Raw genomic sequence first — 14,255 nt, 5'->3', positions numbered from 1 at the left:
TCTAAAAAAGTATTAGTAAAAAAAAAAATATTAAAGACGAATCTAATTATCCACGAAAATCATTCTTTAAAATTAATCTACTAGTTTTAAATGATTTTAATAAATAATTTAAATAATTTAAGTTCGAATAAATAACTACAGATGGCGCTGATTAATCTAAAATTCTTATAACCTCAAAAAAGAAGAATTGTCAAAGTAAAAATGGATTTTGAATAATTAATTTGTTTAATAAAAAAAATATTCAGCAATGTGCAGAAAAATTGGGATGTTTACAAGATTTGGATCGTGTACAACTGTTTAGAACACCTTAAATCACCATGTCCAATGCTCTTAACGAACCTTAACCTTTATCATAACATCTAGGATTATAAGAAATACACCCATGTTGGGTTATACAGGGGTGAGTTACTTATAAGTATCTCAGCGGACGATAGTTGCTGAACCGTTTGAAAAAGAAAAACATTTTTCAGCCACAAACGAAAGTGCTTCCTTCCGAATAAAACAGTATTTTTTCTTCAAACGTTTCAAATAATACGGCGCTAAAGTGAAATGTTCTTCAACGTTATGTAAGAAACACATTATTTTTTGTAATTCGCGACCGTAATGAAGTAGAACAGTACTCAAACTGGTGCTGTAATGAGATTTTAGTAACATTTTATGGAATCACTTTAAGTTGGTAGTAATTTTTCTAGTTGTCAATGTGACAATTTTTGTCTGTGGATGTTTAAACACGTTCTTAGCATCGAATACAAGGTCCACAATGATGAGGACATTGAACTGTGAGTAATTTCTCTTATTTTGGGAGGTGTAGATGAATTTTTTTTTTCAGGTGAATACATTTTGTGTTTTGACAATTACTAATTGTCAATTTAAATTTTTATTTTCAAGTGTTACCAACTGCTATATACCTATTTCCCTACATTGTCAAAATTTATTTTATTTTTGTTAAAAAAAGGATAAAAACGCGAATTACAAAAAATAGCATAAAAAACACGTTTCATAAGACTCATTCATTAAAAAATTTGTGGCTTCGCCACTCGTTTTTCAACTTGAATTCATGCATTTTAATGTCCTGCGAACTTGTTTTTTTAATATACTATTCCCTTATTAAATTTGTCTATACAGCCATATACAGAGGCTTTCGCCTGTAGAGGCCAAAATTAGGGGCAGCCGAAACTACGTTCCTCTCACGCATAAAAAACTAATATAAATTAATTTTGTAGTTATAACAGGTCTTGACCAAGATTTGAAATAAATCGAAATATAAATTTGTTTCCATTCCTTGGAGAAATTAAAAAACTATTAATAATAGTTCGAGAGCGTTATTTGTTCCTTGCACCTATCACTATTAATCTTGTTTTAAATTATGCTGCAGAATCAAATATAGAAATGGTAAATTTTTTTGGAATAATACTTTTGATTATATATAATATGGATTGAGCTAACTGAATATATCTACTAACAAAAATGTGGCTCAAGGTGAATAGACGCAGATGGAAAGCGATAATGTGAAAGTGTAACAAAGATAGACATAAAACGGTACTAAACAGACGGGCGCATGCGCACAAAAGTGTCAAACCTCTTCCATTTGACGTTTATTGTTTTGTTGTGTCACAGCCAGTCACACCGTTATGTTTAAAAATGTATTGTTTCGTGTGCAAAGTTCGCGATAATACAGTTTCACATCACCTGTAAGTATTATAAATGTTACTTCTAATTGATAGTTTTTTATCTTATAAATTAACGCACGCCCATTATAAGTCAGTACGCTTCTATGTCTATCTCGGTTCGATCACCTTGCGCAAGCTATCTCTCTTGTTGGCTCAATCCATATTATATACAGGGTGATTCATAAGTAATGGGCCAAATTGTAAATGTACGTTCAGGAGGCCAAAATAATAATATTTTCATTAACAATAATGGGTCTTAGTCTGCTCCTTACTGAGATACAGGATGTTAAAGCGAAAAAAATAAAATAGATTTTTGTTAATAGATCAGCTACTTTTCTACATAATGACTCATAGTTGACTTATAGTTTTTGTAAGGGTAAACAATAATGTGTGAGAGGATTTGAGTTAACTCGTAGATGTCGCCACATGCGCCATATGAATTAGATGAAATCAGCTACAATCGACGAGTGCTTATTTCAGAATTTTGCGCAATTCTTACCAAAATTTCATCTTCTTGCTGCGGAGTGATAATCTTAGGACGTCCTGTATGATATTTTGGACGAAATGAACCTGTTTCACCCAATCGATTATAAATATTTTGAAATATCTTCCGGTTTGGCTGCCTTCTGTAAGGGTACATTTCACGATATTTTCTGGATGCTGCTTGCCCAGAAAAACGTTCTTGTGCGTAAACGCATAACTTGTCTCTCATTTCTTCGTTTGAAAAGTGATTATGTCTCGGCATTTTGATTTATGTTAGGACAAGAATGAATCAGTTTACTTAACAATAAAATGTTTTAAACTATTCATTAAACGTAAAAGCTCATTGACGTTTCATAATTCATATGGCGCATGTGGCGACATCTACGAGTTAACTCAAATCCTCTCACACATTATTGTTTACCCTTACAAAAACTATAAGTCAACTATGAGTCATTATGTAGAAAAGTAGCTGATCTATTAACAAAAATCTATTTTATTTTTTTCGCTTTAACATCCTGTATCTCAGTAAGGAGCAGACTAAGACCCATTATTGTTAATGAAAATATTATTATTTTGGCCTCCTGAACGTACATTTACAATTTGGCCCATTACTTATGAATCATCCTGTATAATCAAAGGAATTTGTTTATGTTTTTTTAATATCAAACCTTTGATTATATATAATATGGATTGAGCTAACTGAATATATCTACTAACAAAAATGTGGCTCAAGGTGAATAGACGCAGATGGAAAGCGATAATGTGAAAGTGTAACAAAGATAGACATAAAACGGAACTAAACAGACGGGCGCATGCGCACAAAAGTGTCAAACCTGACGTTTATCGTTTTGTTGTGTCACAGCCAGTCACACCGTTATGTTTAAAAATGTATTGTTTCGTCTGCAAAGTTCGCGATAATACAGTTTCACATCACCTGTAAGTATTATAAATGTTACTTCTAATTGATAGTTTTTTATCTTATAAATTAAGGCACGCCCATTATATGTCAGTACGCTTCTATGTCTATCTCGGTTCGATCACCTTGCGCAAGCTATCTCTCTCGTTGGCTCAATCCATATTATATATAATCAAAGAATAATACAAAGTGTGTATGATTTTTTTCTGCATTCACTTATAGACGGTTTATTCTTATCAAACATCTGACTGGGTTCTTATGGAAATGAAACTAGAGTAGAAGTACTTCATATGCATTACAATAATTTGGTATAATGTACAGGAGGGTTCAAATTCGATGTCCAAATAAGTTATCTCGGAAACTATAAGAGTTAGAAAAAAAGTAGCTTACATGTCATAATTTCGTTTTTCGAGAAACTGCTAATGCCAAAAACCTCAAAGCGCTATCGTCTTTTGTTTTTCCCCTAGAGGCCAAAATTGAAAATATCGTAAATCCAGCAAGTGCAATTAACTTGGTTATTATTATAGGTAGAGTATTATAACTAAGACATTATATGGACACTTTTTTACAGAGAATTTGATGACGTATTAAAAAAAAAATTTTCGGTTTTAGATTATGAGATATCATCGTTTTTTAATGGAAACAATCACTGATTATTCGCTTATTAAATTCGTTATTGTTTTCTGATTACAAAAATATGGGGTTAGATAGGTCTATTTCTTATTGTTTTAGAATAAAGCTAAAAATAAACTTTTTTAGTGTCGTCAAAGAAATTAAATTTACAGTTTCCTGTAAATTATAACTAAAAATTAAAAAAAAAACATATTTCTGATATTTGAAACAAATACATTTGTTAACTATTTAATTTATATTTGTTTTACACGAAAGTTGGAATAGATTGATACAAAATACCGCGGTTTGACGCCATTTTGGCTCGAAAGTCAAGCGGGAAATTTAAAATATATCGTTCTATTGATAACATTACGCCAAATTTCCTTTCTTTTTTTTCTTGTGGTACTCTGAAGAGTCGAAAGTCCCTCTTAGTGCCATTTTTGCAACTCCAAAGGCAACAAGACGGCTATATTTTTGTAAATAAGTGGTGAGATACAGTGACAAGGTGTCAAACCGCCATTTTGGCGTGAAAACAGGCTTCATGAACCGCGGTACTTTGCGAATCTAGGGAGTTTATATTTTTTTAATTGAGTAACATGTACTATTTCATGTAATTTAGTTGTATTCATAATATGATAAAATAAACAGAGTGTTCCATTTTAATAAATTGACGTACTCTCCGTTACGCTTAAATGGAACACCTGTATAAGTGAAAATAATTTTACGTAATACAGAGTGATGAGTCAAACAACTTTTGTACAAAATATTTTTTTGTTTTTCAAACGGTTTAGTAACTATTGATCGCCGGGATACTAATAACTAATAGCTCACCCCTGTATATTAAATCAATGTTATATTTTTACATTGTCGTTTAACCTACTTTGCTTTTGGTTATACAATTAAAACTAAAACTTAACACACCACAGTAGTACAAAAATGAAGATTTGCAAAACAATAACTTAAATTCTAACAACTAGTTTATCTCTAAATCCCTCACATTTAACCCTTTCTAATGGCTTGGTAAAAAAGTCTGCTAAATTATCTTCACTTTTACAATGGATCAATTTAATTGGTATTGACTATATCATGTATAAAATGAAAACGAACGTCAATGAAATTAATAAGAAAGCTGATAAGATATGTCAACTTATTTGGATCCAAGATACAAAATGAACTTCAAATAATGTTTTCTCAAAAACTAAAAATTATTTTTCAAAATGTGTTGGTTTATTGGAAAGAGGACACTTTTATTAACATTTTGGGAAATTTTCATACTCATATTCCAAGAAATGGATTTTATACGAATTTTTAAAACTTAATCGGCGGAAATTGCAAAATTTGAAAAAATGTCGATTACTTCAAAAATTTATTTCTCAACAACTAAAAGTGTTTTTTCAAAACGGCTTTTTGCATTAAAAAGAGGATACTTTAATTAATAACTGGTGATATTTCCACAATGATCCTTCAAAGAATGAATTTTATAGCGAATTTTGAAAGTTATCGATGAAAATTGCAACCTCGAAAATTTTATCAAAACTTCAAATATTGTTTTCTCAAAAACCAAAAGTGATTTTTCAAAACGACTTTTTGCATTAAAAAGAGGATACTTTAATTAATAATTGGTGATATTTCCACAATGATCCTTCAAGAAATGAATTTTATAACGAATTTTGAAAGTTATTATATTATTTTTAAATATAAATGTCTTGTTCCATTTTTCGGGTGCTTGTCTTAATCCATACAGCGCCTTTTGTTCGCCATACTGAAAAGCCGTTTTTATATCAAATTTTGTTATTTTACATGCTTCTGCAGCATACTTGCTATTGGATAACTCTTCAATGTGTTCTTGTGGTTGTTCAAAACCTCTTACCACTAATCTGGCTTTATAAGTTTCGTCGTCTTTGATTTTGAATACCCATTTATTACTCAATATCTTTTATACCTCAATTTCTTCGCTTTTTACAAATTACTCTTCTTCTATTGCATCTAGACATTTTTTCTTGTCTTCACCAGTGGAATTGTGAAAAATCAGTGGTTGTTTCCATTTAAAAAACGAAAATTGCCATAAAATCTTTTTTTCTAACTCTTATAGATTCCGTTCTTATTTATTTGAACCACCCTGTGCATACAGTGTACAGAATTTTCGTTTTCGATCAAGGAAAACCGTTCAGGCAGTATAATTTGGTATCGAGCACAAATTTTCGTTTTCTTTAAAATTGATTTAAATTAATTTATTATTATAATTTAAATAATTAAATAAAAAAAATTAATTTTAAACAATTTAACTTAAAATAATAACATTAAATTTTCTCAATAGATGGCGCTACTATCTTAGATAAAACTAGAAACGAACAATCCTAACCTTAAAATTTAAAAAAATCTAAAACATAAATAAAAATGGATCTAAACAAACTTTTAATCGACGATTTCATCGAATTAAAAGCATCTTTGATTTGTGGATACTGCAAAAATTTACCGAGTCATTTATTAAATCCTTGTGGTCATCTACAATGTAATTGTTCCAAATCAACAAAAGGATGTACAACTTGTTACAAATTAACAACTTCGCAAGATTTAGAAGAAAATCAGATGATGAAGACGATCTTAACATCGATAAAAGCGATTGAAGATATTTTTAAAGGTAGTTTTAATGATAACAAGAAAAAATATTGAATCAAATTTTTAGATACAACCCCAAATAATGTTTCAAGTAATCACGAAATTGTTGTTTCTAAAATGGATATGAAACGTAATCATAAAGGTGAAACTCCTTTACATTTAGCGTGCAAAAAAGGCGATTTAGAGATGGTTATGGAGTTAATTAAGGATGGTGTTGATTTTAACATGACGGATTACGCAAATTGGGCCCCAATTGTATATCAAAAAATGTTTTATTTTTAAATAATAATTGTATCATCAACTTTTTTAAGCACGAAGCAGTTCAAGGTAATAATATACCTTGTCTGGAATATTTACTTTCAGAAGGTGCCTTGGTTAATATTCCCGGTGAAAACTACATAACCCCACTTCATAAAGCGGTGTTATTAAATAAACGTGAAATTGCACAAATTTTAATTAACTATGGTGCAAATACAACCATCCTTGATTATAAAGGAAACAAAGCATTAAATGGAATGGAAAATCTTGTTTTATATCAAATATATGATATTACGAAAAAAATCTTCATCAAAGTCCAAACTGTTGTTTATGCAAAGGAATTAAATAAAGAAGAACAAACCAAACTTACAAAAGCTAAAGTTAATATTGTAACTTTTAGTGATTTCATAACCAAATCTGATGTTACTCATTATATTTATGATGGGAAGATGGATATAAATGTTTTAATTTGCTTATTAAAAGGAATATTTATCGTTAAAAAACGATGTAAGTAATTAAATACTATTTTTTTTCTTATTATTAATTATAGTATAAATTATAATTATTTGGAAAAATTCAAGAATCATTATGTGGCTTACAAATCGACGATTTTTTATTAATTGATATGAAATGACCCAAAAAACACGTTAGAAATAAAAAGAAAGTGTTGAAAAGTGTAGAGCATATCAAAAAATCATATTAAAGTTTCGATGTGACGTCATATTTTGTGACGTCACAAACAATGTTACTTGTTATTTCCATATTGGATGCTTCATACGTTTTTTCTACAGACTGTGTTTAGTCTTGGTAAAAACTGATCATATCTACTTTAATTTTGTAAAAATTTTTTGATTCTGATCAAAAAGTGCTATTTTTTCCTAATTGAAACTGATTATTAAACTCTTAATTAATTTCTATTCCAAAAGAGCTATATTTCATATTAGTGTCGATTAGGAAGATAAGTTCTGATCAAAAAAGACTATTTCCTTGATTTCTATGATTTCTATGCAGCATTCAACTCTATTATGGCAAGTGTTAAATTCACTAAGGTTAGTGAATAAAGGTACTGTTGAAATTGATTGATAAAGTGTAAACGTCAATGTGACACAAATTCGATGTTACCAACTGTAACCAACTTCACAACAATTTGTCAAAATTAAATGTCAATTTTATGAAACGTCATGTTTTTTTTTACGAAAATTAATTAATTTATGCTTAAATCATACGAAAAAAGGAATTTGTTTACGTTTTTTTTAATGTCAAACTTTTAGAAAGTCCTAAAAGAATTAAATGAAATTGACGTTTTTTGAAATTTTGACGTTTCAAATAATTATTCAAGTCTATCAAGTTGATTACCCGTGAATAATGATTATTCACCGCTATTATTTATTCTGTGAAAAAGACTATCCTTTAAAAATAATTTTTTTATCCACACTTATGCACCGTGTAAAGTACCACTTTATCCACTAGTGGAATAAAGTTACTTATATGCTTATATTACTTATATTATAATGCTTAAGAGCTTCGCTCTCGCGTTTAAACATTCTTGCGTGGATAAAATGCTGTCTAAAACACTTACACAATAAATAACTATTAATAAATTTTTGAATAAAGTTAAACGTTAATGTGATAAAAATTCGATGTTACCAACTGTAACCAACTTCACAACAATTTGTCAAAATTAAATGTCAATTTTATGAAACGTCATGTTTTTTTTTACGAAAATTAATTAATTTATGCTTAAATCATACGAAAAAAGGAATTTGTTTACATTTTTTTAATGTCAAACCTTTAAAAAGTCCTAAAATTAAATTAAATTGATGTTTTTTAAAATTTTGACGTTTCAAATAATTATTAGTCTGTCAAGTTGAACTGTGAAAAATAACTACCTTTTCGCTTTAGAAAACTCATTTATAAGGTATATATTATAAGGCAGTCATGGACAATAGTTATTTATTGTGTAAGTGTTTTAGACAGCATTTCAGCTCGAGCGTTTAATTTTCTTAAGTGAATAAAATGCATCTAAGACACGCATGCAATACAACGTTTTATCCACAATTTCATCTGATGTTATCAAAAAATGATTTGACATTTCACTCTGACAGCGGCTGTCACCTCAAAAATCATTGCAATTAACTAAAAAAACATTGGAAGGTGTTGAATTGTTGCTATTTATTAAATAAATAGCAACAATAACAATATTTTATTTATTTAAATCAAAGAATGAAATGTCTATTAGTATAAATGTTAATATAAATAATAAATAGGATTTGATTGGTGGTGGATTTTATTTTTCATTATTCCACTAGTGGAATAATAGTTATTTATATTACAAGTGGGCTAGAAACATAATTACTGTATGAGTGTGGAGAATTGCACTCATTGTAATCACACGAGTACTGTAATTATGCTCTAGCCCACGTGTGATATACAGCATTTTATCTACGACTGCTAAAAATTACTAAAAAATCAATTTCTTTAAAAAAGTGTATTTGACACTTATAAAAATATTTTGAAATGATTGTTGACAATTTTGAATTGTCAGTTTCAACAACATGTTTACTCATCTGGAATAAGTGTTTTGAAATGTAAGAACATAACAATTAATGTTTATAATAAATAGTATTGTTTCTCTGTAAGTAGATAGCACTTTTTCTTTTGTATTGTTGCTCGTTTCAATAAATTAAGTCTGTTCTGATTAGGCTAAAAATGCGTTACGTAATGAAACCAGTGCGGTAATGAACTTCATTACGTAACTCAAATCACCTCAAATGAGTGCGGTAATGATGACTTATCCAAGCAGTCGTAGATAAAGTAATTTTATTGCACTAGTGGATAAACTGGTACTTTATACGGTTCATAAGTGTGGATAAAACTTCAATTATAAGGTGATTGTGGATAAATACTATTATCTGTGGTGTCAAGTTTCCCCGCGCGGATATTTCGTCGATTAATTTATCGATTTTAACAAATTCATTCAAAAATTCTATAAAACCCGACTGAAACATGGATGTACGTGCCCTAAATAGTGGTGTAAGACATAAAATACGAAAAGATCCCTCCACCTATCGGAAAAAGTAAGTGCCTTTGATACTCTTATTTTTTTCTGTACGAATATTGTGTTTTCTGTTGGTTTCCGCATATGATTTCATTTTATTTCTTCAAAGCAACATACATACAAGCATAGATGTAAAAACACGAAGTCAAAATTCAGGAGTTGTTCAATAACCATTGAGGATGTAATCAAGAACACGTTTGCATAATAACGTTACGAAAGTCGAGCAAGACATCTTTTTAACTAGGCTTTTGGGCCCTTCAGAACCTAAAAGAAAATGAAAATCTAGTCCCAGATTCTGTACAAGAAACCGTGCTACTAGTGGTACCTACTATGTAATAAAATTTCAAGGCACAAAGATGCAAAGAGTTTGTAGGTCCTTTTTTATTAAAGTTTTCAATTGTTTAAGAAAAAGGTTTTGATATAAGGTGGAATACCTAAAGAAAACCGCGGCGTTGATAGGAAGTCAAATAAAACAAAGGATAAAAAGGACAGTCTCAGAAAGTTTTTGAATAATCTACCAGCCAAACTCCAAAAAACAAAGACTATATCAGAGTTTCACGTACACTGTTTTATGAAATTTTTTTACAAAGAATACAATATTAATTTTAAAACCCCTATATTAGATGTCTGTAGTACTTGGATTCCTATTTATGCTATGATTTGTCAGGATGTGCCTGACAGTATAAGTTTGTGTTTAGTTATGGAGAAAGTGCAACCGTTACCAAAAACTCCTATACAAGATGCATACTATTCGAGACAAATAAGTTTATATAATTTATGTGTAATAACATAATCCTACATTCTTTACATGGTTAGAAACACCATCTGGGAGAGGGTCAGTTGAAGTAAGATTGGCATTATTCACCCTTTTTAAAGGACTTGGAAATAACACTTCCTGAACCATATTATGAAATTTATAGAAAACATGGGACATTGAAAGTATGATATCAATGACCTTGAACAACATTATAAGAAACTAGTTCAGTAAAAAGAATTATTATAAAATCTGGTTGCAATATTTACACTCACGATACGTATTGTTTTGAAGCGAGGTAACCGCCATTGCCAAACGGTTGCACAATTGCCCATGAGACCTCAAGGTATAAGCAAGAACAAAAAGAAAGATGTTGCTAGCAGCTGGACTGACTTAACGCAGTTATAAGCATATTATTTTTAATCAAGAAACTATAATGATCAATGATGATGTTGAAGATCACCAGCATAATGAATCTTGTGATTGTTTGGAGCATGATGTTGGTGTAATCAAAATATAAATAAATATTCATATGTCAGATTTTTTTATTTACCCTTAACCTATCGTTTTTTACTCTATTCATAATAATAATAAAAGTGCTATATATCTAGTGTTATGTTCAAAAGGTGCTACTTATTTTCATTTCAGATCAAAAGGTTGTGGTTTCAGAAATTCTGATCAAAATGTTTTTAGTAATGATACAAAAAAGATATTTTACCCTAAAAATTTTTTGCTGACAGTTTTATTTGAGTTCGATTTTTAAGCGACATGATGATTCTTGAATTATACCAATTATTTTTACTTTTTAGGGATTAACGAACCCGAAAAAAATGCTTTCAACTTTATCACCGAAGTTTACAAAGAATCCAATAAATCCTCAATTATGAATCGTCTATTTAAGAATCCAAAACTGTTCAATGGAATGGATTTTTTTATTAGTGGCCACTCTCAGCGAAAATTAATTTGTAATATTAAACTAAACAAAGACGATTTAGCCACTTTAGTGCGAACGGGGGGTGGAAAAGTTTTACGAAGACCCCCAATCGTTAAAAGTGCCGATAACGATCACTTTTATTACCCATTTCATGCTTCAAACACTTCTTTAAATACCTGTAGCAGCTACGTTATATATCATGAAGATGAGAAACCACAGTTGATGTATAATATGAGAGAATTAAAACATAGGAGTTCGGAATGGTTAATCGATTGTATTTTGGCGTTTAAAATTATTGATTAAAAATATATTTGTTTTATCTATATTTTTATGTATTATAGATCCCTATAAATTAAAATAATTTTAGTTCAAATAAATAAACATAGATGGCGCTGAAGGTTAACCTAAAAATTGATATAACCTCAAAAACGAAGAAATGTCAGCGAGTAAAAAATGGATTTTAACACGGATATTAGACGTGTTCAATTAGAAAGCTTAGAACAATTTATATTGTCTTCAAAAGATAAGGTTCGAAACGTTTTGGAGGTTCTTAATTGGGAGGATGAAAAAGTTTTAAAGGTGACTATAATTTGAAGTCTATCTAACGATTTAAGCGGTTTTTTTTTGTTGATTATATAGGATAAGAAGCTTGTTGCGTGCGTTTTGGATCCAACTCATAAAATACCTCAAAAATCGGCATCTAATCATGTTAAAAAATGCGCCATACGAAAAGAAGGTTACAACTTGGTAGAAGAATTCCTTTCTGAGCCCCAACACCATTCTGAGACTTCCATCATGATAGACAATCAGAAAAAAATCGAAATTCTTTCATTAGCGCATAAAACGCGAGATAATTTCGTTACAAGTAAGTTTTTTTAAGAAATATGTAATAGAAGAATCACCCCCTTTTTACAATCAGCCCCCCGATAATTGCGGACGCTCTTTTTCAGAAATCACAATTATACAAGTACTAGTTACAAGCTTTACAAGTTTTAAGAACTTTTTACAAGTCAATAAGCGTCATCTATATCCTTTTTTAATTATATCCTTTTTTATGCTATTAAAAAAATTGAATTGAGGGGCTCATTTTTGGGGGATTCATTAAAATTTCTATGGTTTCATTCGTTTTGTTAGGGTGGAATGGACAAGATCCAGATCCAAGAACATCTGATCGCCTTCTCACCACTTACAGCTATGATGAAAGACTTGCTCTGTATGATTATGCCATTGCAAACACTAAAGAACCTAACAAATTACCTGAATACAATGTGTAAGTTAATTTAACAAAAAAAGATTAATCCAAAAAGTTATAACCTCACTTTTTTTTAAAATAGTTCTCAACCAAAACGCGATGAATCAAAACCAATGACATACGAAGAGCAATTGGCGTTAGAGCGTGACGCAAAACGACGAAGGATTAAATATAAATCAGTTCATACAAGTCGAAAAACGCATACTGAAGTGCTTAGGGAAGTTATTGAGTCTCAAATGGAGGTGTACCGCGATTGGATTGGAGCTAGAAGTTCAAAAAAAGATGATGGAGAGCACGAAGGGAGGTCGACAAGTAGAAATAGCTCAAATAGCTCAAGAAGTACTTTAAGGAAAGATTTAAAACAAAAAGAATCCAGCGATACGGAAAGTGTCGATAGGGAAAGTTGTAAATCGCGAAGGGGAACCCCCGAAAGGAATAATAAAAAAAGGGAGCGATCAAAAGAATCAATTCGATCTTATAGAGAAAAATCAAATCACGAAAACGTTCAAGATGAGATCAGAAAAAAAGACGAAAGAAACTCAAGAAATGAGGGTTTTGGGAGAAGATCAGAAAGCGAAAGGAGAAGATACAAAGACGACGAAAAAGATGTTAAATATTGGGATAAATCTAAATACTCTCGAAGAAACGAATCAAAAGACTATAGAAATAGGGAAAGAAGAAATGGATACAAAAATTATTTTTGAGTTTTGATTTCATTTTCTTTTTTTTTTTGTAGAACAAAATAAATAATCCAAAAGGAGTTCATTTTTTAACCTAGCTTTTTAGTTTGTTTCAAACAAAATGCAGAATTCAAAAGTAGATTAAAATTAAAAAAAATAAATAAAATAAAACATTAAAAAGAAAGTGCTGAAAAGTGACTAACTTTAAAGTAGATTACCTTCTATTTTAATATGATACTTCAGGTTTAAAATGTCAACCTCAATTTTGATATATTTGTAATCTTCATAAAAAATCCTTTAAAATGAGTACAAACACGATATATTTATCTTCAATATTGAAGTTATGGCCAACTTCCGGTTTTCGAACGTCAGTTTTGACATATTTGTAATCGTCGTGAAAAATCCTTTAAAATGAGTCCAAACATGATACGTTTAATTCCAATATTACTCGAGATATAAGCAACTTCCGGTTTGAAATGTCAATATCATTTTGACATATTCTTAATTTTTATAAAATGTCTTAATATTTGTCACAAAAACAAAAATATAACAAAAAAAATAAAAAATTAAGGTTGGTATTAATAGTTAAAAATTAAATTGTTGCTAACTTCGGGTTTAAATGTTTTTTTTTGAGATAAGTGCGTCATCTTTGGATTCATTTTAAAGGTTTTTTAATGAAGATGACAAATATGTCAAAATTGACGTTGACGTTTCAAACCGGAAGTGATTGCATTTATATTAATATTAAAGTTAAATATGTCGAGTTTGGACTCATTTTAAAGGATTTTTTATGTAGTTGACAAATATGTGAAAATTAAAAGTTGAAAGTTCAAACTTTTTGGTTTTTTGGGATAAATGCATCATATTTGGACTTATTTTAAAGGTTTTTTAATAAAGAATACATCATGAAAGAACACCATGAAGTTGTTCGTTTGTCTATTACATGATGACTAACTTCAGGTTTCAAATGTCAACCTCAATTTTGACATATTTGTAATGTTCATTAAAAATCCTTTAAA

The 14,255-nt window shown here is 29.8% G+C and overlaps 2 protein-coding genes across 6 annotated transcripts; both read left to right on the top strand.

Moving 5' to 3' along the window:
* The first annotated feature begins 157 nt into the window (after positions 1 to 157).
* Positions 158 to 11,627, top strand: LOC111416931 (BRCA1-associated RING domain protein 1-like). Of its 5 annotated transcripts, XM_071195380.1 has the most exons (6): positions 158 to 400; positions 471 to 779; positions 5,999 to 6,322; positions 6,368 to 6,555; positions 6,612 to 7,065; positions 11,180 to 11,627. In XM_071195380.1, the coding sequence occupies exons 3-6, from the start codon at positions 6,079 to 6,081 to the stop codon at positions 11,605 to 11,607; spliced, it is 1,314 nt and encodes a 437-aa protein (XP_071051481.1). In that variant the 5' UTR covers positions 158 to 400; positions 471 to 779; positions 5,999 to 6,078; the 3' UTR covers positions 11,608 to 11,627. The 5 variants fall into 5 exon arrangements, with proteins under 5 accessions (XP_071051481.1, XP_071051483.1, XP_022904828.1 ...); XM_071195382.1 differs by lacking the exon at positions 471 to 779; XM_023049060.2 differs by having other exon boundaries at positions 158 to 779.
* Positions 11,628 to 11,673: 46 nt separating this feature from the next.
* Positions 11,674 to 13,329, top strand: LOC111416939 (U11/U12 small nuclear ribonucleoprotein 48 kDa protein-like). Its single transcript, XM_023049072.2, has 4 exons — positions 11,674 to 11,883; positions 11,944 to 12,169; positions 12,439 to 12,574; positions 12,639 to 13,329. Exons 1-4 carry the CDS (start codon positions 11,758 to 11,760, stop codon positions 13,258 to 13,260), a joined length of 1,110 nt encoding a protein of 369 aa, XP_022904840.1. The 5' UTR covers positions 11,674 to 11,757; the 3' UTR covers positions 13,261 to 13,329.
* Positions 13,330 to 14,255: the final 926 nt, after the last annotated feature.

Source organism: Onthophagus taurus, chromosome 3 (genome assembly GCF_036711975.1).
Source record: "Onthophagus taurus isolate NC chromosome 3, IU_Otau_3.0, whole genome shotgun sequence".
Taxonomy (NCBI): domain Eukaryota; kingdom Metazoa; phylum Arthropoda; class Insecta; order Coleoptera; family Scarabaeidae; genus Onthophagus; species Onthophagus taurus.
This window is presented reverse-complemented; position numbering and strand designations above follow the sequence as displayed.